Raw genomic sequence first — 24,002 nt, 5'->3', positions numbered from 1 at the left:
CCCCACCCCCCATCCTTTTCTAAAGAAGAATTTTCTAATCACAATATGATTTGGCTATGAAAAATTTGATTGGCTTGTCTTGCATGAATGCAACATTGAGTGTGACTGCACAAATAATGGCTATTATTGATATAATAATTTATTCTGGATTCATCTTTGCAAAATATATCCTCTTTTTTGTCTCTTGTTCCCCTTTTTTTAAATACTCTTTTAACCGACAAAAAATACTAACGTGTAAAGGAAGCATTGGTGAATTATTTTGCATATAAGTTTTCATGAATTTGTTATCTAACTATCTACATTCAATGATTACAAAGAAGAGCAATGAAGAAAGGGAAAATACAGCTTTAATTTTCTAATACTCAGTATAATCTCACGTGTGGGGTCTGCAGAGGTACGTAGACATTATCACTACCTGTAGAGATAGAGAGTTGTTTTTGAAAGACCCCCGTGTTGAGTAAAGCAGTTTGAAGATACTATAGAGAGCATGACAAAGAAAAAAGCTACAATAAATTAGTGTGATAATCGACATACAAGAGACAATAGAAAGTAAACCTAAATTAAGGACAAGAAGCTACAAGAGAAATACTAAAAACTAGTACTAGTACGGAAGGATATAAGCGAGATAATGCTAAACTATCTGCTATCCTTCTATGCTAATCTGGGTTCTCCACAACCTCTATCTAAGGTCATGTCCTTGGAAGACTTAGACTACTAATTTTCTTATATCCAGGGCTCGTTTCGAGTCTTTTTTATCAAAATCTCCAGGTGAACCATCAGGATATGATTCAGATTCCACTGTCAATGCATTAATCCTTTACGTCAGTTTCATATCCAAAAGATGTCTTCCACACATTGAAAATAAAAGATAACTTGCCAACCCCTAGACACATGAGAAATGTTCCTCCTTTTATCACATTTGTTGAAGACAGAACTTTACGTAAATAAAAGTGTATTTTCTCTAACGGCTTAAGCTTTTAGATGAGATGGTCATACACTTCAACATATTATTATCAGGTGGCGTGTTGAAAACATAATTAAGTATAAGTTGATCATAGCCTTATCAGGCAACATGAGGTGTGTGTTAAAGATAACTAAAAGTGTGATCTCTCTCAGGCTCTCAAAGAAGTAAAAAGAATGGAATTTGAAGGAGAAAACAAATCTCTCTACAAAGGAAACAGGCTTTACCAACAACTTTTTCCCATTCAAATTACACAAATCATTATGAGTCGATTTCAAGAGTTTTTTGCAGTGTTGAGAATACACCATCATGGCACATACAAAAAGTGAAAGATAAAATAGAACAAGAGTCGAAAGAAAATCAATCCCAGTCTCATTTCCCAAATGTTTGACAGGCGAGGCACTACGAGCTGAAGTGAAGGCAAAATGGATGTTCGAAGAAAAGCATCCCACGTCACTCTGAGGAGGCAAGAGCAGACTGCAACACATCTTCAAGATACTTCTCAGCAGAAGCATACTGCCTTTTCTTGTCCTCAATTGCCAACGCCGCCAAGGCTTTATCCTGCAAATGGAAGTCTCAAAAAGTCAACATCTATAATTTAAGAGAGCAGAACAATGGAACTCTAGTCATGTTTAGAAATAGTTACAGGAGGCAAGTCTTGGTAGCTTCTCAGAGTATCAAGAATTGGTTTTGTTTTCTTCTCCAAGTCTTTCTTATGCTCTGCCATCTCGACCAATACACCGTGACTTATCTCTGGGGTGTAACCAACACGGTTAAGTACAGCCTGCATCCAAAGACCTTTTAACATCCACTTCACGGTTTCAGGTATACGAAAATACAAATTTATGATCAGGTGCAAGTAATACATTCAGATCACAAAGTTTCTAGCATGTTGAGGCAAAAAGGATCCAATCTTTTCAGAAGAAATTGCCTGCTGAAGGGTAGATCATCAAATAAAATATGTTTCACAGCAGAAGTAGCTTTTATGACAGATTATATAGATAAGTTACTGCTTCATAAAACGATAATTTGGGCCTGCTAAGCAATTTATCGGGTCCTAGAGGTGATGCCTTCTGACTCATCCAGTCATCGTACATGTGCATGCTTTAACCAGTCCTCCAGAGGTGACCTTACTATAAGCCCTTACCAGTCATCGCACATCTGGTCCTAGAGGTACTGCCTTGTGCCTTCCTGACTCGAGGTTTGCGACAACTTACAATGATTAAACCACTATTTAGCTCACCTTTGTCCACTAGTAGGGAGAAAAGGAGGATTAGATATTTACAGATAGCAGAGCCCTCTGGAGGCCTTCATCAATCCTCATATCCAGCCAACTCATGACTGTTTACCTTGCACAAGATCATCCATTTAGCATTATACGTGAAGAGAGACATTGCCGGGTGACTTTTTCATCTTTACAAAACTGGTACTAACAAATCTCCAATCTCATTTGGCACAGAGGAAGAGAAATAAAATAAAACACTCACTCAAAAAGTTGCAAACTATCATCTTGAGGATATTGAATCTTCTCTATACTATAAAGACTTTTGCAACAAGATTTCTTCTTCACAAAAGTAAATGCAACTCAAAGATATGAAATTCATACACATATACATGAACACGAGCACGTATATACATACATATTCCATGGAAACTAGCTGAATGTTAAAAAAGGGCACGTCATGAAAACTAATAAACTTGAAGCCCACATTTGTAGGATATACTACATAAAAAGATGTCTCATAACTGCCCATACGATAATTAAATATTGTAACAGCATCTTGACTTTTAACTGGGAGAAGAAAATGAAATCCATAAATTTGCAGCAAATTATTTTAAGACAAAAGTAAAGTTACCTTATAATAACCATACTCCTGCAAATACTGCCTCTCTTTTGACTCCATAATTGCTAAGTTTGTTTTCCAGTTCTCCATTTGTGCTTCACATGGAGCAATATCATCTTCAAGCTGTGAGAGTGTTCTGCCAAAACACAGAAAATAGTTAAGAGATGAAAGATGGCATTGATTAAGACCCAGAATTTCTTTTTGGTAAGAGAAGTATCCGTTTCTTGAAACAAAATGCGGCAGCAAGAAAGTGCCAGGAAGTCAAACTCAATGATATAAGAACATTGACTCCCAATTGTGCTATCTATTACCCCATTCCACAGCATTATTTCATGAATGAGTGAGATGAGATGTAACAAAAGATTTACCTTTTCAAATAAGTCAATCTCGCTATTGCCTTTCGAGTGTACTCAAGAAGAACTTTTGATTCCTGCTGCACTTTAGCTCTCTTCTCTTCTACTGCTGTTTTCCGTAGAGAAAGATCTGCTACTGCAACAAGAAAACTACAATGTTTCTCCTAGTAAGACAACAAAACTAAAGGGGGTGAGAACTAAAAAAAGGTTAATTAGTGAAAAAAAGGTGACCTACCTACTTAATTCAGTATCTCTAACATCCAACAAATTTGCAACCTTGGCAAGAACATGTGCAGATGAAACCACATTAGATGGTAAACTCTCTTGGGCCAATCCCACACTCTCCAGAATCTCTCTTATCCTAGCAGCTGCAATCAAAATCACATAATCAGCTCAATGGGACAACAACATCAATTTTGAACCAAATGCCGGCTCGAGTAGTTTAAACAGAAAAAGTATGACCTTGGGACCTGTACTCAGCTGCTTTTTGACGGTAATCATTGGCAACAATTACAGAGGCTTGAGTTTTGGCTTGCGAAAGAGTGGCAATCTTGTGTAATTCAGCGATGCTTCGAGGAGTGTACTCAAAATCAGGGACATCTTTACCAACAGCGTCAAATTGTGAAGTAAGCCAAGCTTTCACTTCAGAAATTCGATTTGCATCAAAACCAGTAGTTTTTGATGATTCTGCTGTTACTGAAGTAATTGCATAAGGATCAGATCCCCCCACTATATCACTCATCTCTTTCTTTCTTTTTCTTGTTCCTCCCTTTTGAATTTTCAGACCCTTAAGCCAAAATCTGTAGACAAACACTTACCTGATATACGTTGCAAGATAACAGTAAGGAATAACAAAGTGGACTACATAAATAACTCTGAAATAATTATATCATTTTAGATGAAATGGCTGTAAGTTATTACAGATATTAACTACTCTATCAAGAAAATAGGAGAGTCAACTATCAAGATCTCTAACCAGTGGCAGATGCTATGCATAGATAGGTGGTGATGATGAACCCACCACCTTCAATTCAACATCGATTCTACACATACAGGACCATTTCTTAATTAGTTGTGCCATCTTTATGTGGTTATCTATGTTGATTTTAGTACTCGATGTCACAAAGGAGTTGTTACTATACACAGAGAGACATTTGAATGACCATTTCTCCATTTGTGCATCTCATCTTTGTTTCTGTATATATGTTTAAGTTCACACTCAACGTCACAAACAAGTAGCAAGTACAGTAATACTCCTCACCCACTAACTTAAAATCCTTAATATGTCTCTGTCTCTAACATCATGCCAAGACCAACTCAAGGGCCAGTCTTGACAGGCTGATAAGGATTTAAGCAACAACAACAGCAAAAAGATACCCAGTGTAATCCCATAAGTGGGTCTGGGGAGGGTAAGATTTATGCAAACCTTATTTCTACCTCTGCAGGATAGAGAGGTTGTTTCCGATAGACCCTCGGCTTAAAAGAAATGTAAATGATGCAGGAAAGTAAGGAAAGTAAGAAAGAAAAAGAGACGGCAACATAGCAAAGGTACAAAACAAGTGTAACAACAACTATTGATACATCGGGAAAAGAGGACTATGTGATACCTAAATCATACTACAAGAAGTACGACAACCCTTGACTACCTACTAACTTTGTACCCTAATCCTCGACCTCCACACCTTCCTATCTAAGGTCATGTCCGCAGTCAGCTAAAACTGTGTCATGTCCTCTCTAATCGCCTCCCTTCAATTCTTCTACAGCCTACCTCTACCTCTCCTAACTCCTGCTACAACTAACCTCTCACACCTCCTCACTAGCGCATCCTCACACCTCCTCATTGATGAAGATTTAAGCAAACCAAACTTAATTATTTGTTAGCAATCAAAATCACTGTCCCATAAACTCAAAGAGTTTGGTAAAAGATTGTAAATTTATAACTTCCCATCTCAAGAACTAACAACTCAACATACAATACAAATATTTCATCTTGGGTGTCTCATTTCTCTCCTTTACCTTCTCCTTTTCTAACAAAACTATTCAAAATTTAATTTTTAACGAATATTAGCAAAAACCCATCACAAATTTGGGGGATTATCATCACATAGTTAACATATACCAGTGTGAAAACAATCACAAAGAACAATGTCATTTTGAACTTCCTTTACAAATTACAACCCAGTTTACCATCATAAAACTACAATTCAAAAAGGGATTATTGGGTTTTCTCTTCATGAGAGACAGCAGAAACCAAAATCTAGAGAGAGAAACAATTGGACTTACAATTGAAATGCAACCCGAGAGAGATCGACAGGATTTTGAGTCCGAATTTGAAATCCTTTCTTGTTTTGAGGTAAATATTACTATATTACTCTATTTTTGATTTTACGTATAAATAAATTTAAAATTGATTAAAGTTATATACGTCTTTAAATAAATGTTATACTATCAATATACTTTTAGCAAGTTGATAATTAATGTTTATTATAAATATTCATTTTTTATTTAATAATATAAATTAGGACGAATAACCAATATGAGTTGTAATTAAATGAATGATATTTTATTAAATATTTCAAATTTTAAGTCTTAAAATTATAAAATTTACTATTAGAATACCCCTAAAAAAAATGAGCCCTTCAATGTCTAAAAAATAATAGAAATTAGGATGAATGAAAAATTAACAATTTAAAAATTAAGATGAATGACCAACCTGAGTTATAGTAAATGAATGATATTATCCAACTTTAATTAGAAATCTCAAAATTTAAACTCAAGGAATATAATATTTCCCGTTATAAGTGATGCCTTCAGAAATAAATTCAATAATATCTAAATTTAAATTTAATCGAGCTTGATGTGTATCTTGGATACCGAATGAAAAGCTAAGAAAAAAAAACATGATTGATTTTTTTTATATTTTCCATCTGGTATTCGATAACTACATTGGAGTCCCACTAAATTTAAATTTACATCAAAAATTCCATATTTGAGTAAAATACCCTGTATCGACTCAATACGAAATACGAGGGGACTCGAACCGAAACATATGCGGATGAATGGTTTCATATTCCCGCTCCCCTACAGTTCTTTTTTCATTTCAAATTTTCTCATCTCATTGCCAGAACTTTTTGTTCTTCCTTCTGCTTAAGCTTTTGCGAATTCACAAATCAAACCAATCTAGGAAGTTTACACCACTATTTTCTGTAGAAATTCTTCAAATCTTCGACCCCATTTCTCTAAAATGGCTCCACCGTTCATATTTCCCCCAAATTTATACTCTCTGGAAGAAGAAGAGTCCGATAGCAACCGTCTCTCAGTTCAAAATCCCACTTCACTGAGCAACCTCCGTCCTTCTGAATTGGAAGAATTCGTCAAAGGTTAGTTCTTTTCCAATCTTGGGTTTCAGCTTAAAGGTCAATTTTCCTTAATTTTTAATTTTTTTCGAACTTACCTACTGGGTGCTCTTCATTTTTTCACAATGGGTTCTTCTTCTTTTATCGATTTCTCTATCTGGGTTCTCATTCTTTTTCGATTTAGGCAACTGGGTTCTCTGAATTTTTTATTTAAACAGGCGTCTCCTTTGACCTATCGGACAAAGAGCTATTCTGTGTGGAGGAGCATGATGTGTTTGACCGTGTGTATTCACTGGTGAAGGAGTTTGCTTGCCTTACTCCAGGCTGTAAGCTCAATTTGGTGGAGTCTCTTAGGTCCAATCTCAGTGTTCTGCTCCCCACTGTGGATTCCCTCTTGAGGGTATCTCAGCAGAAGGATGGAAATGCTGATGATGAGAAGAATGATAGTGAGGAGGATGAGTGTTCGCTTGCTGATAGAGTTGCATCATATCGAAATGCTTTCAAAATATACACTTTCTTCCTCATTCACATTGTGCTCATTGAGGAGTCTAAATCTAGTTCTAACAACAGCACAAAAGTAAACTCCTTTCTTTATCTGATAGTATGTGTGTGTGATGCATATAGTATATTCACAAGGAGTGCAATTTTATGAAATGCTTATAATGAATTTACTGTTTTTAGTCAATTCAACTGCATGTATGAATGTGTATTCTTGCTGGTTAGGGGATATTGTAATCCTGCATGTAGAGTTGATACTAAAAATGACTAAAGGTTGTTACTCCGTCCGTTTCAATTTGTTTGTCTTAGTTTGACTTGACACCGAGTTTAAGAAAGTAAAGAATACTTCTGAATTTTGTAGTCTTAAAGATGTATAATGTACCAAAATGCTCTTTAATCTTGTGGACTCAAACATGCAACACATGATGTTGAAATCAAAGAATTGCCAAATTAGGAAAAAGTCATTCTTTTCGAAACAGCGTAAAAAGGAAGGTAATAGAAACAAAGGGAGTACTAAAATGATCTCGGGCAGAGTTTCAAGGGATTCTAGAGAATTTGAGTTTAATTGATTCTGTGATGGCCTTGTGTGTATTTATTTCCTTTATAGCTCTTCTTGAAATTATATGTTCCTTTTGTATCATACTGAAATTTCGAGGGCAATTGAGAGAATGTTTGGTTGGCTTTAGGTGGTCGCTAGTAGTCGAAAGAAGCAACTTGTTAGTGCATGGAATTGGGAGCCACAAAGGGCAAGGATACTGAATTCAGTTGCAAATTCATTAGAGATCAACCTCTCGTTGCTCTTTGGATCATCAGACCCTGATGAAAATTACTTGTCCTTCCTTGTGAAGTAAGGTTTTTTCTTTTTCGTTGAACTGTTTATCTTTTAGTGGATCAGAATACTAACTCAATTTGATTATGTGGTTTGCTGTAGAAATGCTTTTTTGGTGTTTGAGAATGCAGTAGTCTTAAAAGATTCAGAGACAAAAGATGCGTTGACTCGCATAATCGGGACATGTGCTACCAAATACCACTATGCTGCACAATCATGTGCTTCAATTTTGCACCTGGTTCACAAATTAGATTTTGCAGTTTCCCATTTGGCTGATGCAGTTGCTTGGGCTGAAAAGAAGTATGCCGATGGTAGCATGGCTTCTTCTCTTATCAGAGAGATAGGAAGGACAGCCCCGAAAGATTATGTGAAGGATACAGTAGGGGCTGAAAATGTTGGGCGCTTTCTTGTCGAGCTCGCTGATAGAATGCCTAAGTTGATCTCAATTAATATTGGCTTATTAATCCCACATTTTGGAGGTGAATCTTATAAGATGAGAAATGCTCTTGTTGGGGTGTTGGGTAAGTTGGTCATGAAGGCTTTCGATGATAGTGAAGGTGAAGTGAGTTCTAAATCGATTCGTCTCCGAACCAAGCAGGCCATGTTGGAAATCTTATTGGAACGTTGTAGGGATGTGTCAGCCTATACAAGGAGTCGAGTGCTTCAGGTCTGGGCTGAATTATGTGAAGAACATTCAGTTTCAATTGGCATGTGGAATGAGGTTGCAGAAGTAGCGGCTGGGAGGTTAGAGGATAAGAGTGCAATTGTCAGAAAATCTGCACTGAATTTACTTATTATGATGTTGCAGCACAATCCCTTTGGACCCCAGCTTCGAGCAGCATCTTTTGAAGCAACCTTAGAACAATACAAGAAAAAGTTAGATGACCTAGGACCAAAGTCTCAGCCAATAAGTGTTTTGGATGGATTGTCTTCCTGTGATGAAATTAGCAATGAAGATGGAGAGGTCCTCAATGAGGGTGAAGAGATGAACAAGGAACAGGATGACAGTCTGACAGACAGCTGCTTGCCTCATGAGGAAGATATGATAGGCCAGACAGATGATTCTGTGCCAGATTTTGGGAATTTGGAGCAAACAAGGACCTTGGTTGCATCGCTGGAGGCAGGCTTGAGATTCTCCAATTGTGTGTCCGCCACAATGCCAACCCTTGTCCAATTAATGGCTTCATCTTCTGCCACAGATGTGGAGAACACAATTCTTCTACTGATGAGATGCAGACAGTTCCAAATAGATGGTTCAGAAGCCTGCCTCCGGAAAATGTTGCCACTGGTAATGTTAACTTTGTATAATCGGAGCAACAACTGATTTCAATATGTTTTATTGATGAGGACTTATTAAACATTTTGACCTAATAAAGCATAACTGCAGGTATTTTCACAAGACAAAGCAATTTATGAAGCTGTTGAGAATGCTTTCATTACAATATATGTAAGGAAGAACCCAGAGGAAACTGCTAAGAATCTCTTGAATCTTGCTATCGATACAAATATTGGAGATCTTGCTTCACTGGAGTTCCTGATTGGAGCCTTAATGTCCAAGGGAGACTTAACGAGCAGCACAGTATGTAATTTATAAACTCATTCCAATCGTTTTTCTTTTGAATTGCTAAATAAGAAATCTAGTGAGGCGTGACTCAAGAAGTTATAAATTTTGTTTTTGAAGCATGGTATAATGGTCACATTTATTTTTTCGAGGAGCTCATGGTGGAGAGAACATGTCATAATTTAATTTACTTAATTATATTTAGGAAATGAATATCAGATGTTTATTTTGGTACTGGGTGATGTGTGCTGATTTAGTAGCTTCAGAGATTGTTGTTAAGCATGAGCTAGAAAGAGATGGGTCAAGTGTTACAATGTGCATTTTATTTGGAACACTTTAGCGTGGCTGAAATCTACCTCCACAAGGTAGGTCTGTGTACACTCTACCCTCCCCAACCACACTTAGTGGGATTTTACTGGGTATGTTGTTGTAGCATGGCTAAAGATAATCATTATATCAGATAAAAAGTGTAATTTATCCTTCAATCCAGATTGGACCTATAAGTGGTTATTTCAATCATTTAAACCAGCATCATTGCTGATTTGCTAGAATGGTTATGTCTTTTGTGGTAATGTGGAACAATTTGGCTGTCTTATCAAATTCAGGATTTGAGAAGAAGCAATCGTCTTTCATATAGTATGAAACTTGATATTAATAAAGAGCTTGGGTTACTTAACAACTTATCAAAGACTTGACGAGGATTAAAGGTTTTGTAAATTTTTTGTGTTAGAAAAAATTGCAACCTGACAAAATTGGCTAATTGACTCATCCTTTTCCATTCATAAGAGGTGTTTTTAATGTCTTTTTTTAAAAAAGAAGAAGAAAAGAATGGTGCTAACAACTTAATATCTCTGGCATGAATGGAAAGTGACTACTCTGTTGACTTCAATAAGCTATATTGCCTTTGCTTAACTCACTTTGACTTAATGTCAACTAACCCATTGTCATAACAAATAGATAAGCTTTACTTATCTGATGCCTAACTCATCTGTCTTTTTTTCCTAAAGCTCAAGGGAAAACTTCAATAGTGACTCTTTTAATATTGCAGTTGTCAGCATTATGGGATTTCTTCTGTTTCAATATTGCTGGAACAAGTGCAGAGCAAAGTCGTGGTGCTTTATCTATTTTATGCATGGCAGCAAAAACATCAAATTCTGTTCTCAGCTCTCACTTACAAGACATCATTGACATAGGCTTTGGGCGTTGGGCAAAAGTGGAACCTTTACTTGCTAGGACAGCATGCCTTGCTCTTCAGAGGCTGTCTGAAGAGGACAAGAAAAAATTGTTAACCACTAATGGAAATCGGGTTTTCAGTATCTTAGAAAGCTTAGTTATTGGATTTTGGCTTCCTGAGCATATATGGTATGCTGCTGCAGATAGAGCAATAGCTACCATATATACTATCCATCCGTATCCCGACAAAATGGCTGCTGATCTGGTGAAGAAAGCTCTTAGTTCTGTATTTGATTGCAGTGGAGGGGATGAGCTCCAAAATGGTAGCTCCAACATGCTAACCACAGTTCAAGTGACAAAACTCAGCAGGCTTCTTTTTGTTGTTAGCCATGTAGCTTTGAATCAATTGGTTTACATTGAGTCTTGGGTCCGCAAGATTCAGAAAGATAAAGTAAAGAGAGAGAAAATGATTACGGAAGATAAGGGTGATTCCACAGATAATACTGGTCCACAGAAGGTGAGAAGGCTCTTGAGGCACATTGATATTTTGATGAAGTCTGCACCCATTTTGAACTTTAAACACTTTATAACATCTGGTCTTCTTTTTTGCAGGACAATGGTATCAATGCAGAACTAGGCCTAGCAGCTTCTGAAGATGCATTCCTCGATACACTATCTGAAAGAGCAGAGAAAGAAATTGTATCTGGATGTTCCTCTGAAAGAAATTTGATTGGCCATTGCACACCTTTTCTTTCTAAACTCTGTAGGAATTACAGTTTGATGCAGAAGGTGATTGTTATGCCTACAGTGTCTATGTTTTTGTGCTTTCAAACACCGGAACTATACTGACCTCTTTTGTTTTTTTGCTCCTTGTTTAACTCACATGAATCTCCATAATCAGATGGACCAGTATGAATTTGAAAGGCAGTTTCACTGACTCTGAATGATGCACCTTTTGTTCAGATTAAGTTAATAAATTTTTTGGTCGCTTTGGAGTTCAAATGTGAAATGTTTGTTTCGTGTTCTATTGATATGTTACTTGGATGCTGTGGCTTTAGACTTTTGTCATCGAAGAAAATAGAACCTCCAAAACTTTATTAGTATACCTAATGACAGTTTACTTCATTGTTGAATCAGTGGTCTCAATCCAACATCATTTAATGGATACTGACATGTCTTCTGTATCTCTTCCAGTACCCTGAACTACAAGCATCTGGAATGCTTGCATTATGCCGATTTATGATAATTGATGCCGACTTCTGGTTAGGCTTTTTCTCAATTCCTCTTTTCTTGTTTTATTACATAAGATTTTTGTAAAAAGTTCTAAACATGTGTCTATGTTACTTCCTAGTGATGCAAATCTCCAGCTTCTTTTCACTGTTGTGGAGAATGCACCATCTGAAACAGTTCGATCAAATTGCACTGTTGCTCTTGGAGATCTGGCAGTTCGTTTTCCTAATCTGTTAGAGCCATGGACAGAGCATATGTATGCACGATTAAGAGATCCATCAGTTTCTGTGCGAAAGAATGCTGTATTGGTTCTTTCTCATCTGATATTGAATGACATGATGAAGGTTTGGCTGGATTATCAATCATTTATACTTAGCTTTCATGTGGTAGAATTTTTGTCATCTTGACTTGTGTGTACCATTATTAGGTGAAAGGTTATATCAATGAAATGGCCATCTGTTTGGAAGATGAAGATGAAAGAATTTCAAGTCTTGCCAAACTTTTCTTTCATGAGTTGTCAAAGAAAGGTAGTATGTCTACCCTACTTTTCTTTCATCAATTGCTAATAAAGAAGTTCATCTATCTAGTCTCTTTCTACTATTGAGCTTCTTTCATCTGTTGCGTGTTTCTGTGTACACACATCACATAGTACTGATATTTTTCCTTTACACTTAATGTTTACAGGGAACAATCCAGTTTATAACCTACTTCCAGATATCCTTGGCAAGTTATCTAGCCAGAACTTGAAGGAAGAATCATTCTGCAACATCATGCAATTTTTAATTACTTCAATTAAGAAGGTACCATGAATTTGACATGCTTTTTTGGGCTCTTTCTATAGGATTGACTGAAATGTTTATATGTATTTTTAGGACAAGCAAATGGAAGCTCTTGTCGAGAAGCTTTGCAATAGATTCTGTGGAGTTACTGGTATGGAATTTGAAAATAGTTTTCATGTGTTGTAGAATTTGTGTACTCTGATCTAACTATAAATTGTCAACTGTTGATCAATAATTCAGAAGAAGAGAGAAAATGTATCGGGTACTTGAAGTTTTCATTTTGCTTACACTGCTAATTTAAAAAGTTAATCGGAATTAGTCTATTTCTTCCCTGGTTTTGGTCCTGATTACATATACTTGCCTAAGACGATATGTGAAAACATGGATGTCTCTTTCTTCTTCTTTTTTTAAACTGTAAACTGTGCATTGAGATTTTCCATAACTTTCTGAGAGGTTTTCACATTTTTGTGGATAAATCATGATGCCACCTTGCTCCACTGCTATTGCTTTAGATTTTACAATATTTTTTCTTGATAATCCCTGCTTACTCTACATTTCAAAGATACGGAGGTTGTCTACTTTGAGTTGTGTTTCTGCGAGCGTTAAAGAGGCTGATATACTTATTTGAGATTGATTGAGGAGTTGCCAGTCTTTCGGTATTTGGCACCAAGGCTTTATGGATGCTTCATCAGATACTTGATTTTGTACTCAGCTTTCTGTCTGTTATGTCAGGCATGTTTACCATATTTTTAGGAGTATCTTGCGAAAATAAAAAAGAAAATTATAATTAGGAGACCTTTAAATGAAGAGACTGTAGTGGATAGATTAGTTCTGATTGCTATTTGAATTATCACTGGATAAACTTCTGCATGTTATAACATCCTTTTTTATGCAGATGTTAGGTTATGTGAATACATCTCCTATTGCCTTTCTCAGCTATCGTACACTGATAAGAGCATGAGAAAGTTGATAGAGTTGTTTAAGACTTATGAACATGCCTTATCTGAAGACTCTGTGATGGATAATTTTAGAACTATTATCAACAAGGTAAGATTTGTTTTGGCATCACAAGGCTTGGACTAGTTTTCGGCAGTTATTGGGAATTCATTTCACCGTGTTAAAGCTTTATATGTCTATTTGAATGTCTTCATTTAGGGAAAGAAGTTTGCTAAACCTGAACTCAAATCATGCATTGAGGAGTTTGAAGAAAAGTTGAATAAGTTCCACATCGAGAGGAAGGAACAAGAACTTACCACAAAAAATGCTCAAAGCCATCAACAGAAAGTGGAGAGCTTGGAGAGCATCACGGTGACTGAAAAAGAAGAAGAGGAAATTGATGAATCTGAAATTACTGAAGGTAGATCTCTCCAAGTTTATTGACTGTTCAATAAGTTATTACTATTTCATGTTTTATTTACAAGGTTCTCATTTTGAACATTTTTATGGTGGAGGGAACCTGAGCTACATGCTTGTCTCTTTTTTTCTTTTCTTTTTTTGTTGGTAAATAAATAACTTTTATTGATTACCAGAACTGCAAAAAATACAATGCTAAACAGGATTAGACCCCTGTTTCTCACAACCGCTATAGCCTAAAGCAGCACCATCGTAGGGACTAAAGCAGAGTGGTGCTAAAGGAAAACATTGAGCTAAGCTTATATCTAACAATCAAGAAAACATGGTAAGAAAGACGACTATAGGCCTGCCTCAAGGCATATGGTTTATTTGCCTTCTTTGAAGCTAGAGCCCATAACAGCTTAAGTATTGCAGCCTTGTTCCAGCCACTTAAATGCATAACATTCAGCCCCCCTGCACTCCTAGGTTGACACACCTTTTCCCAAGAAACCAAGGCTCTTTTGGAGGTACCAGTGGATCCTGTCCACAAGTAGGTTCTGCACACTTGCTCAATTAGTTTCATTATCTTATTAGGGAGAATGAGCATTTGTGCCCAATATGTCTGCATACTAAATACCACAGATTTAATTTAATTGTAATCTCCCAGCATAAGTAAATAACTTGGATGTCCAGCATTTCACTCTTCCTGTAATTCTATCCACCACAGGCATACATTGGCTAATTCTGAGTTTTTTTTTATGACAAAGGAATGCCCAAATACTTAAAGGGTAGACTACCTTCATTATAGCCCAATTGACTTAAAATCTCTTGTTTAATACTTGGTTGTGCCCCTGAAAAGCACACAGAGCTTTTATCACAATTTGCTTGCAAACTAGAAGCATTTGAAAATTTGGCAAAAGCTTGCTGAATCAGTCATATTGATCTCACCTCAGCTTTACAGAACATTAACAAGTCATCCGCAAAACATATGTGGGAGATGCTAAGTTTTTTACATCTCGGATGGAAGTGAAAGCATTTATCTCTTGCTTGTCTCTTTAATTTATACAGGTCATCTATGTTTTTGTTCCGCCAATTTTTTTTTAAAACAATGTAGATGAGGTAGTAGCTGTTAACAAGACATTACGTGGTAGTACCTTATATAAATAGTTGATCATTCGCTACAACTTTCTTTTTTTAAATCCATAAAAATTATTTGATGGGGCTTTTCAGAATTTGGTACATTTAAGATGTAGTTACTGATTAAAAAAGCTCTGAAATCATTTGGTAAGAGAGCTGGAGATATATAAAGAGGCTAGTGGCGAAATGGATTGATAAAACTTACAAAGCCAATGTGCAAACTGTATAGGCAAAATAAGTGTAGCCAACATGGTGCAGGATTGTTGTATCTGTTCCGTTTCTTATGATCTATAATGGGAAGGGACGGGAACAGTGCCTCATTTGGTTATCTTGAATCTTCTGTAACTTCATTTTCTTAATCATGTAACAGATTCTGAAGTCACTGATCCATCAATGGAAGCGCAAACAGAATGTTCACCTTCAGAACCAGGATGTGCTGAGTCAGAAGCTAACTCTCATGCTTCCAGTGAGGTGACTGATTCAACAAGTGATGAAAATGAAGTTCAATCTCCTATAAGTCGCAGCAGAGGTTCCTTACAACGCCCTATATCCTTTGCAACTTGTTTCTCTAACGGGGTGAACAAACACTAACACTTCTACATTTGCAGGTGCCACTAAATCCAGAGCTAAGAACAGCAATAGAAGTGATCAAAGTCTTGATACTTCCAATTCCACAAGAAGAATAACCAGGTCCAGGCGAAGGTCCTAAACCACCCTCGTAGAATTAAACATTTCCTTACATTCTCAATTTAGTCGCGGCAGTTGACTTGCCTGTCAACTGCATTGTAAGCTAATTTTTCTTTAATGGTCACTGTTTCTCTGAGCCTTTGTATGTTGTGGATCATTTTCTTGTAAAAATGAAACATTCAGTTCTTGGCTGATTTGCAGTACCCTCTGAGGCAATTATATGGTTCATATGGGATTCAATTCTCCATATTTTAAGAACTTCTTTTGTTTCACAATTGCTTTTGGTCTTTCTACTAAGTTATTTTTGTTTGTGAATCCAACTTGTTTGATATTGAGGCGTAAGAGTTATTGTTTTGCTTCTCTATCCAAGTCTTATAAAAGAAAATGCAAGTCTGGCAATGGTCTACATATTGTGCTCTATGCCAGGAATCACAATCAAGCTGATTACTGGGTTAACAGCTGCTACAAGAAGGCCTTTGCTTGCCTCCCGTTGGCAAAGATCGCGTGCATTCTTTGCCTAAGCTTTGGCAAGCAGAGTTACCTAATAAATGTGTTGGTGGGAGGTAACATGCATTTGCGGAACAATCAAAAGTGTGTGGAAGTTGATTTGGACACCATTTTTAAGAAAGAGGAATATCTATGATCTTGATCACATTTGACTAAAATGTTTCTTTATCATGAAAAGTATTAGTAGATGATAAATAAATGGAAAATTAGTAGAAAACTATAATTTGTTCAAAATCAGGTCAATTACCTAGTACAATTATTTAGGTTTGGCCGTAGAAGGAATTAAACTTGTAACATTTTACAATTTTAATATTTTTTTACAAAAAATTCACTAATTTGATTGTGTTCTTAATTGTAGATATACTATTTGTAGATACACCAATATTATCTATTTAAAGAGTCATGAACAAAAAAAATAAAATACAAGTAAAACTCTTATAATATAATTTTTTAAAGACTATACTCCATTTATTCTAGTTTATATTAAACTATTTCCTTATTGGTTTGTTTATATAATAACAATAGGACCGAGCAATAATAATTAAAAAAAAAACACTATTATCCCACTGATGAAATTTGGAGAGGATTAAAAGGTTGTTTTCGATAAAACTCAGCTCAAATAGAGATGAAAATCATTTTTTAGAAAAAAAAAGTCTTCATACTTAAATAAATTAAATATATTTCAAGGTAAGTATCAAAATTAAAGATTTTTTTTTTTTTTTGCAATTTTTTTAATTAATTAGTATAGTACAGAATTTACATCAAGAGTATATATACCACTTTTTTTCCAGCCCTTATTGAAGAAGACGACAATTTTTGAAATGGCATGTTCTCTGTCTCTCAAGCAGCCATTCAGCTCTCTGCCTACCAACACAACCACCCAGGTTAGCCCAAAATGATTTATATCTTATGTGGGTGTAATTTTTTTTTTTCTCTTTTTGTGTAAAAATCATTGGGTGGAAGAAAAAATGGAGAAATCTTGAACTGGGTTGTAATCTTTATTCAATCTTGCGTCGAGAAATTGAAAAAAGTTTGGATTTTTAATGATTTTTATGCTTTGAGAGCTTCATACAGTTTGTTTTGCTTATTGGGTGTTTCTAATTTTCTGTTGGGGAAGTTAAGAATGTTTAAAGTTGAGCAATTTAAGGATATCCAATGCTTTTGAACCCAATGGTGTGTCCTAGCTGTCAATGAAGTAAGTTGAGAATTCAAAATACTAGGTGATTTTTCGCATGTGTCCTAGCTTTAGTGGATAGAGTTACATAGGAAGTGGCAAGTCACCTGAGGAATTAGTCGAGATGCGTGAAAGCTGGCCCGGACACGACAGTTATCAAAAAACGAAAAAAGCTGAGCAATTTAAGCTTGAAAAATTGAAAAGTTGTCATCTTTGTGCCTCTATGAGCTTCACAAAGTTGTTTTGCTTATTGGGGCTCTCTAATTTTCTTTTGTGGAAGTTAAGAATGTCTAAAGTTGAGCAATTTAAAGTTGAAAAATTGAAAAGTTATCATCTTTATGCATTTATGAGCTTCACAATATTGTTTTGATTTTTCGGGCCTCTCTAATTTTTCCTTTTTCTCTGGGAAACATCAAGAATGTGTAATGTAAAGTAATTTTTGATTGGTATTTCACACAAACTAAAGCGTTTGTTTAAGCTATGGCATCATCTTCTTTATGTTTTGGGCTCTTTTGCTAAACTTAGATGGAATAATGTGATTTATTGTTTTTGCTCTTACTTGTTGAGCAGCCAAACAAGTGGCAAAAGTGTTGCTTCTGATGGAATGTTGTGCTAATGTGTAGGGTAAATTGCCTGTAAACTTTCCTGTGACATTTGGGTGCATGAATGGGAAGGGAACTCTAATAGAACAGAAATTCCAACTGAATTGCTCAAGAGACAAAGAGATGGATCTCACTGCATCAGCTTTGATTGATAGTGTTGCTGCCGAATGCATGGATGGTATGTACCAAATCCATTTTTAGACGAGGATAAACGAGATTTATTCTTTGGGTTTATCTTTGAGCTAATAGTACGTATTGATTGATGGCAGAGATGGGGACTATGGAACTACCTCCTCGAGTTGAGGCTAGGGAAGCAAAAGAGCCAAGTGTTTCAACAATGTTGATGAACTTCAGTAATGATTTTGATCCTTATGGTGCCTTAAGTACCCCCTTGTATCAAACATCTACTTTTAAGCAAGTAAGTTTTGAAGAGACTTTGTGGAATGCAATTTGATAAGACATTGCAAAGCTGCATTTTTTTTTCCGGAAGAATTTAATGGTGCAATTTTTGCAATCAATGCTTCATAGTTACTTGTTTCTACTATATTCATCTGAGATGTATATCGTCAAAATATCTGGAGGTTTGTGCGATATATTGGATTAATACATGAACCAATTTGTAAATATTATAATGTGAAACAAGGATAAGAATGGTAAGTAAGTATTACATGCAAAAGAGTAAAGACCAAAAAGAGCAACTAGGACACAAATTTTAACCTCCCTTCACTCCTTTTCTTTTTCATTTGTGTCTTGAGCATGTCTTCTACTGCTCTCCCTGTAAAATCCACAGCATTACTATCGTTGACCCACCTTTTCTGAACCATTCACAATAATATGAAAAAGATTGGCAGTGGAATGCAAATCTATTTTTTTAAAAAGAAAATGTATTGCACTGTGTATATGTAAAAAGACCCTTCATAAGTAGTAGGGGGGTATAGGAAAAGGCAGAAAAAGCAAATATAGAGTGCCCATTTCCTTAAGCATTTAAGAAGAGCAAGAGTTACTGTCTTCATCTTTCATGAAGAAAAAGGGCCAAACTAGGAAGATAGGAGTAGGCACCCTTTATAAAGCTAAGTGGTTAGCCTTTGTAAGGTAGGAGAAGTCCTTAAAACTAGGGAACGGGAATAAGCTCAATCAAACTGAGAGAGCATGTCACAGAACTCTAACTAACTCGAAGAAGAAAATATTCCTGAACGAGTTGCTGCAAAGAAGAATGAACGAAGAGGGGATTTGCATTTGGCTTACCCAGTATTGCCATGCCTTTTAAAGCAAACCAAATGAATACAATGCAATTGAGAGTGCTTACTAATTCCAGGACCTCCAACAGACCTTGGGATGGTTTAACTAACTCGAGTAAATGACCATACTGTCATCCAATAAACTAACTCCTTTGACGAGTTTTTCTGTCTGCAACGGTAATTTTGTCACATGACTGGCTGCACCCATCCTAAAACAATTCTTATCCCCATGAATCATGTGTAAGAGGACAACTGAACCATTTAACCCACGCCTCACCTTTGAGCTTTGCAAAAATTCTGTGATCCAAGATGGCCTCAAGCTCCAGCAGGATGTGACCATTAATAGATAATGTTGCGTTTATGGTTGGGATTGAGAGCTATTAAGAATATTGTGTAGAATATTTTTTATCAGAAGAAAGTTTCCTTGTTTCATGTACCCAATACTTCTATATAAGAATCCCTCTTGTACATTGTTAAATAACCATTTCCTCTCGCCTTTTCTCTTTTGACAGCACAATTCATCACTTCTTTGTTGCTTTAATTGTCTCTTCAGATCCCTTTTTTAAAAACTATTTAGCCTTCAGCAACAGAGTCCAGCCCTACAATTCCATAGAAACAAGTAACAAAGAGCGTGTCTTAGCTTTAATTGTTTCTTCATCCTTCTGCAGCCTTCAGCAACCGAAAATGGGCAATATGATTATACACGGAGTGGAAATCCAACAAGGGATGCATTGGAAAAGTAAGTTAAACTGTGTACTGCTAATAGTTGAAAGTTCATCTGTTAACATTATTGTTATCAATACCATTACCGCATTTTGAAAATTTTCAGGCTTCTTGCAGAGCTTGAGAAAGCAGATCGAGCATTTTGCTTTACCAGTGGAATGGCCGCCTTGGCAGCTGTAACTCGTCTCGTTAAAGCTGGTACTTCTAAAAATTGTACACGCAATGCATTTGTATAGAAGAATCTGAATATGTGTATAACAGATAAATTATGCAACAAACTTGATTAAGACCTTCTTGAAAGTTTGTTCTGCTCATTTAAGATGGTTATGCTTTCTTGTTGGATGAGACATTGAATCTTCGTTTGTGTCATGCTAGTGTTTTTTTTTCTTGACATCTCGGCAAGCAAATGATAGTTAACAAAAGAATAGCTTCAATTTGTTGATTTTATAGGTGAGGAGATTGTTGCCGGGGATGACATATATGGTGGTTCTGACCGGCTGCTCTCACAAGTTGTTCCAAAAGCCGGGATCGTGGTCAAGTTGGTATCTCTTTTATCAGTGTAACATTGTTTTCAATCAGGTTATTAGAATTTTGATTGTCACCTTATTTGTACAGGCGAGTGGATACCACTAACTTAGATGAGGTTGCTTCTGTGATTAAACCATGGACAAAGCTTGTTTGGCTGGAAAGCCCAACCAACCCTCGTCAACAAATTTGTGATATTCGTGTGGGTAATTTACAGTAGCATAGTAGATTATGCACGTACACTTTTCAGCTTTTACTGTAGCTGATAGATAGTAATATATTGACCTTCAAAAGACAATGATTTTTTGTCTCATATTGTTGTCTCTTCTGATTTATTCCAGAAAATAGCCAAGATCGCTCATGCACATGGGGCTCTTGTGCTGGTAGATAACAGCATTATGTCCCCAGTACTGTCCCATCCTTTGGAGCTCGGAGCAGGTATTGTGCAAATACTTTTTGTTCCACTAACTGGAACACTCTCCAATAACATGCATGGGATGTTGGCTTACTTGTCCATGGTTTTGTAGATATTGTGATGCATTCAGCTACTAAGTTCATATCCGGTCATAGTGATCTCATGGCTGGTGTACTTGCCGTCAGAGGAGAAAGGTTTTCCTCTATTTTGCATATGTTTCATATTTTGATTTATTGTTATCTTATGGTTGTGTATTCTTAGTTTTTTAGTCTTTTTTGGTGGCCTAAACCAATAATCACATTAGGAGCTTGACTATAGTGAACGTGAGTTTGTGATAGACGCATTATTGGTTTCTCTTGCAATGAATCACTTACCCAGCCCATAGTGAAACTTTAGAACTGTTCAACAATAGGTAGCAAATGTTGATATGGTCATGCTTCCTTTTCCTCTTCTACTTTTTGTACAAATAAGATTTCTATTTTTTTTGGACTGGATTAAAAGGATGTCAAGGACTATTGTCTTGCAACTCACATAATTCTTTACATGGAATAAGGGCCTTTGCTGAGTCCCGAGGGTGAGCCTTCACACAATTTTAGTATGCTTACTCAGGGTTGTATGCAAGTCAAAAATGGATCCCTTCCATATGGCTAAGGCGTATACAAGAAATCCTCTTTATGCAGCACCCTATAGACCCTGCACTGCACAGATTTGTGCAATACTTCGTGACACTGAAATTCTTTTCCTGAATGCACTGGCTGCCCTTATAATTGACCATGAAGTTTAAGAAATTAACTTTTTTTTGTTGATAAAGTTAAGTTTAAGAAATCAGTTTATTGACAAGTCTATATCTGAAAATCCGTAGTTAGTTATGTATAGCGTGTTGAACGTAAGTGATGTCTGATGCCTTGTTTCTCTTTGAACATCTCAAGTGTCCTTTTAATAATTTGCTTATAAATTTTCCTACTGAACCAGCTTGGCGAAAGAGGTGTACTTCCTACAAAATGCTGAAGGTGCAGGGTTAGCGCCATTCGATTGTTGGCTTTGTTTAAGAGGAATCAAAACAATGGCTCTTCGTGTTGAAAAACAACAGGTTTAATTTTTTTTTGTTTTTCTTTTATTTTATGGTGAAATTAGTTGTTCCACCACTGTTTCTAGAAACATATATGCCTTCCTGCGCCTTTGTTAATCTATTATTCTTGACCCTATAGATTTTCATGACGATGGCATGCATACTACTGCATCTTCATCTTTATATTGTGCAGGGAAGTTAGGCTGGTTTGTAAAACTGTCACATCACCTTCATCTAACTAAATAATTTCAATATCTTGCAGGAAAATGCACAAAAAATTGCTGAATTTTTATCTTCCCATCCACGAGTGAAAAAGGTCAACTATGCAGGTCTTCTTGACCATCCAGGGAGGTCTTTGCACTTCTCTCAGGTATTCAAACATGTGATTTTTTCTGGGAATTTGAACTAAGACGCTATGGTTGTCGGTGTCCTGCCACCATGAAGCTTTCCCTTGAAATTTACTGTTTAAATGTTGATCAATTTGCAGGCTACGGGTGCTGGATCGGTGCTGAGTTTCCTGACAGGTTCTTTGGCACTCTCTAAGCATGTTGCTGAGGCTACCAAGTATTTCAGTATTACTGTCAGTTTTGGTTAGTTTCATCTTAATGCTCAATTACATTTTCCTATATTTAAGATCATATTTTCCTATAAAACTATACAATTCCTAATGACGTTTGCCTTCTCTCTCTTTTCCCTGTTGATTATAGTAAACGTGCAATATTGTTTTGCTTTGGTAAGACAGAAACCATATTCTATAAAGGATGAAAACCATAAGTATCAAAACAATGTTGCTCTTTGAATACCACGTCTGATAACAAACCTTAAGAATGAGCAATGCAGAAAAAAGATGGAAGCATAGTCTATACTTCCTTGAAACTAGTGCAATCGAGGATAGGGAAGGACCGAACTACCAATAAGAAGCATAGGCAAAATAACTTAGATGTGGAGCCTCTTACTCTATAAATCTAACAGGAAGACAAGGAGATAGTGTGTTGGACTGTTTCATATCCAACTCAATTCAACTCAAGCATATTTTTGCTATCCATAGAACACTTCCTATGGCAAGAGAGATGAACGTAGACAACTGTTCATGTCTTTTGGTTGTTTTTATGAATATTAGGCGGGGATCAGAATTTCAGCTTTAATCCGGGTTGTTATAATTGTAGATTTTGTTTTGTACTAGGGGTGGGAGCAAATGGGGATATAGAAAAAAGATCGTGAGTAATTACTCGTCTCTTGCTTGTAAATATTTACATGGAAATCAAAAATTGTTTCTGTGCATTCGACACACTGGAACCATTTGACTACTTGAACTTGTCCACAGGACAATGGTACGGCACAGAGTGACGCAAATGATTCATCAAATGACCTCTTGTGTTCATGCTTCAAAAGATATTTTGCTTCATTTTTTATTCAAAACTATTCTATATTGATGCCATTATTATATTTCCATTCTTCCATTTGCATTTTCCTTGTTCGCTATCCAAACGTGTCATATGGTCCTCAAAATTTGCAGGAAGTGTCAAGTCACTCATAAGCTTGCCTTGCTTCATGTCCCATGCGAGCATACCTGTTGAAGTACGAGAGGCGAGAGGTCTTACTGAGGACCTGGTTCGAATTTCTGTTGGGATTGAAGATGTCAACGACTTGATAGATGATTTAGACTATGCACTCAAGACTGGGCCTGCCTAGAAGATTAAGCAAGTTTGTGGAACTGATGCCAAGCTTATGTGCACTTTCGATTATAGCGCTTCATTTCGTTCATCTCAGGGATTTATTTGATATGTGCAAGTTAGTTCAAAATGAACTTGATTTTGAGTGATCTGCTAATCATATCATGTAATAAATTTTGCTCTCTTTGGAGTTCATACTTTGATTTTTAGGCAAAATTGAAGAGTTGAAAAGGTGATCAATTCATGGCATTTTGCTATCCATTTTGTTGTTTCTATACCTTTTGGTTGGCAATTCGACATATATACATAGCCTTAGTGTTTAGGCTAACTTGTGTA

At 36.2% G+C, this 24,002-nt stretch overlaps 3 protein-coding genes across 4 annotated transcripts; 2 read left to right on the top strand and 1 right to left on the bottom strand.

Annotated features, from left to right (window-relative positions):
- Window positions 1-1,163: 1,163 nt before the first annotated feature.
- LOC102602734 (AUGMIN subunit 1) lies at window positions 1,164-5,532 on the bottom strand. Of its 2 annotated transcripts, none has more exons than XM_006351219.2 (7): window positions 5,442-5,532; window positions 3,621-3,976; window positions 3,394-3,526; window positions 3,174-3,308; window positions 2,818-2,941; window positions 1,608-1,745; window positions 1,164-1,522 (listed from the first exon to the last, which is right to left on the bottom strand). In XM_006351219.2, exons 2-7 carry the CDS (start codon window positions 3,898-3,900, stop codon window positions 1,415-1,417), a joined length of 918 nt encoding a protein of 305 aa, XP_006351281.1. In that variant the 5' UTR covers window positions 3,901-3,976; window positions 5,442-5,532; the 3' UTR covers window positions 1,164-1,414. The 2 variants fall into 2 exon arrangements, with proteins under 2 accessions (XP_006351281.1, XP_015165907.1); XM_015310421.1 differs by having other exon boundaries at window positions 3,621-3,945; window positions 5,442-5,527.
- A 680-nt stretch (window positions 5,533-6,212) lies between these two features.
- On the top strand, window positions 6,213-16,000 carry LOC102602392 (condensin complex subunit 1). Its single transcript, XM_006351218.2, has 16 exons — window positions 6,213-6,538; window positions 6,733-7,091; window positions 7,699-7,859; window positions 7,944-9,129; window positions 9,229-9,420; window positions 10,451-11,092; window positions 11,188-11,364; window positions 11,770-11,837; window positions 11,927-12,149; window positions 12,233-12,332; window positions 12,490-12,605; window positions 12,678-12,735; window positions 13,480-13,631; window positions 13,740-13,941; window positions 15,424-15,582; window positions 15,662-16,000. The coding sequence occupies exons 1-16, from the start codon at window positions 6,403-6,405 to the stop codon at window positions 15,760-15,762; spliced, it is 4,032 nt and encodes a 1,343-aa protein (XP_006351280.1). The 5' UTR covers window positions 6,213-6,402; the 3' UTR covers window positions 15,763-16,000.
- A 1,062-nt stretch (window positions 16,001-17,062) lies between these two features.
- Window positions 17,063-23,908, top strand: CBL (cystathionine beta-lyase). Its single transcript, NM_001288149.1, is given in 13 exon segments — window positions 17,063-17,131; window positions 18,045-18,201; window positions 18,293-18,441; window positions 19,930-20,000; window positions 20,091-20,182; window positions 20,435-20,522; window positions 20,600-20,711; window positions 20,851-20,947; window positions 21,037-21,118; window positions 21,897-22,014; window positions 22,256-22,363; window positions 22,481-22,583; window positions 23,510-23,908. Coding segments are annotated over 13 exon segments (1,416 nt in total). The 5' UTR covers window positions 17,063-17,068; the 3' UTR covers window positions 23,686-23,908.
- Window positions 23,909-24,002: the final 94 nt, after the last annotated feature.

The sequence above is a fragment of the Solanum tuberosum genome, unplaced genomic scaffold, assembly GCF_000226075.1.
Source record: "Solanum tuberosum cultivar DM 1-3 516 R44 unplaced genomic scaffold, SolTub_3.0 scf00129, whole genome shotgun sequence".
Taxonomy (NCBI): domain Eukaryota; kingdom Viridiplantae; phylum Streptophyta; class Magnoliopsida; order Solanales; family Solanaceae; genus Solanum; species Solanum tuberosum.
This window is presented reverse-complemented; position numbering and strand designations above follow the sequence as displayed.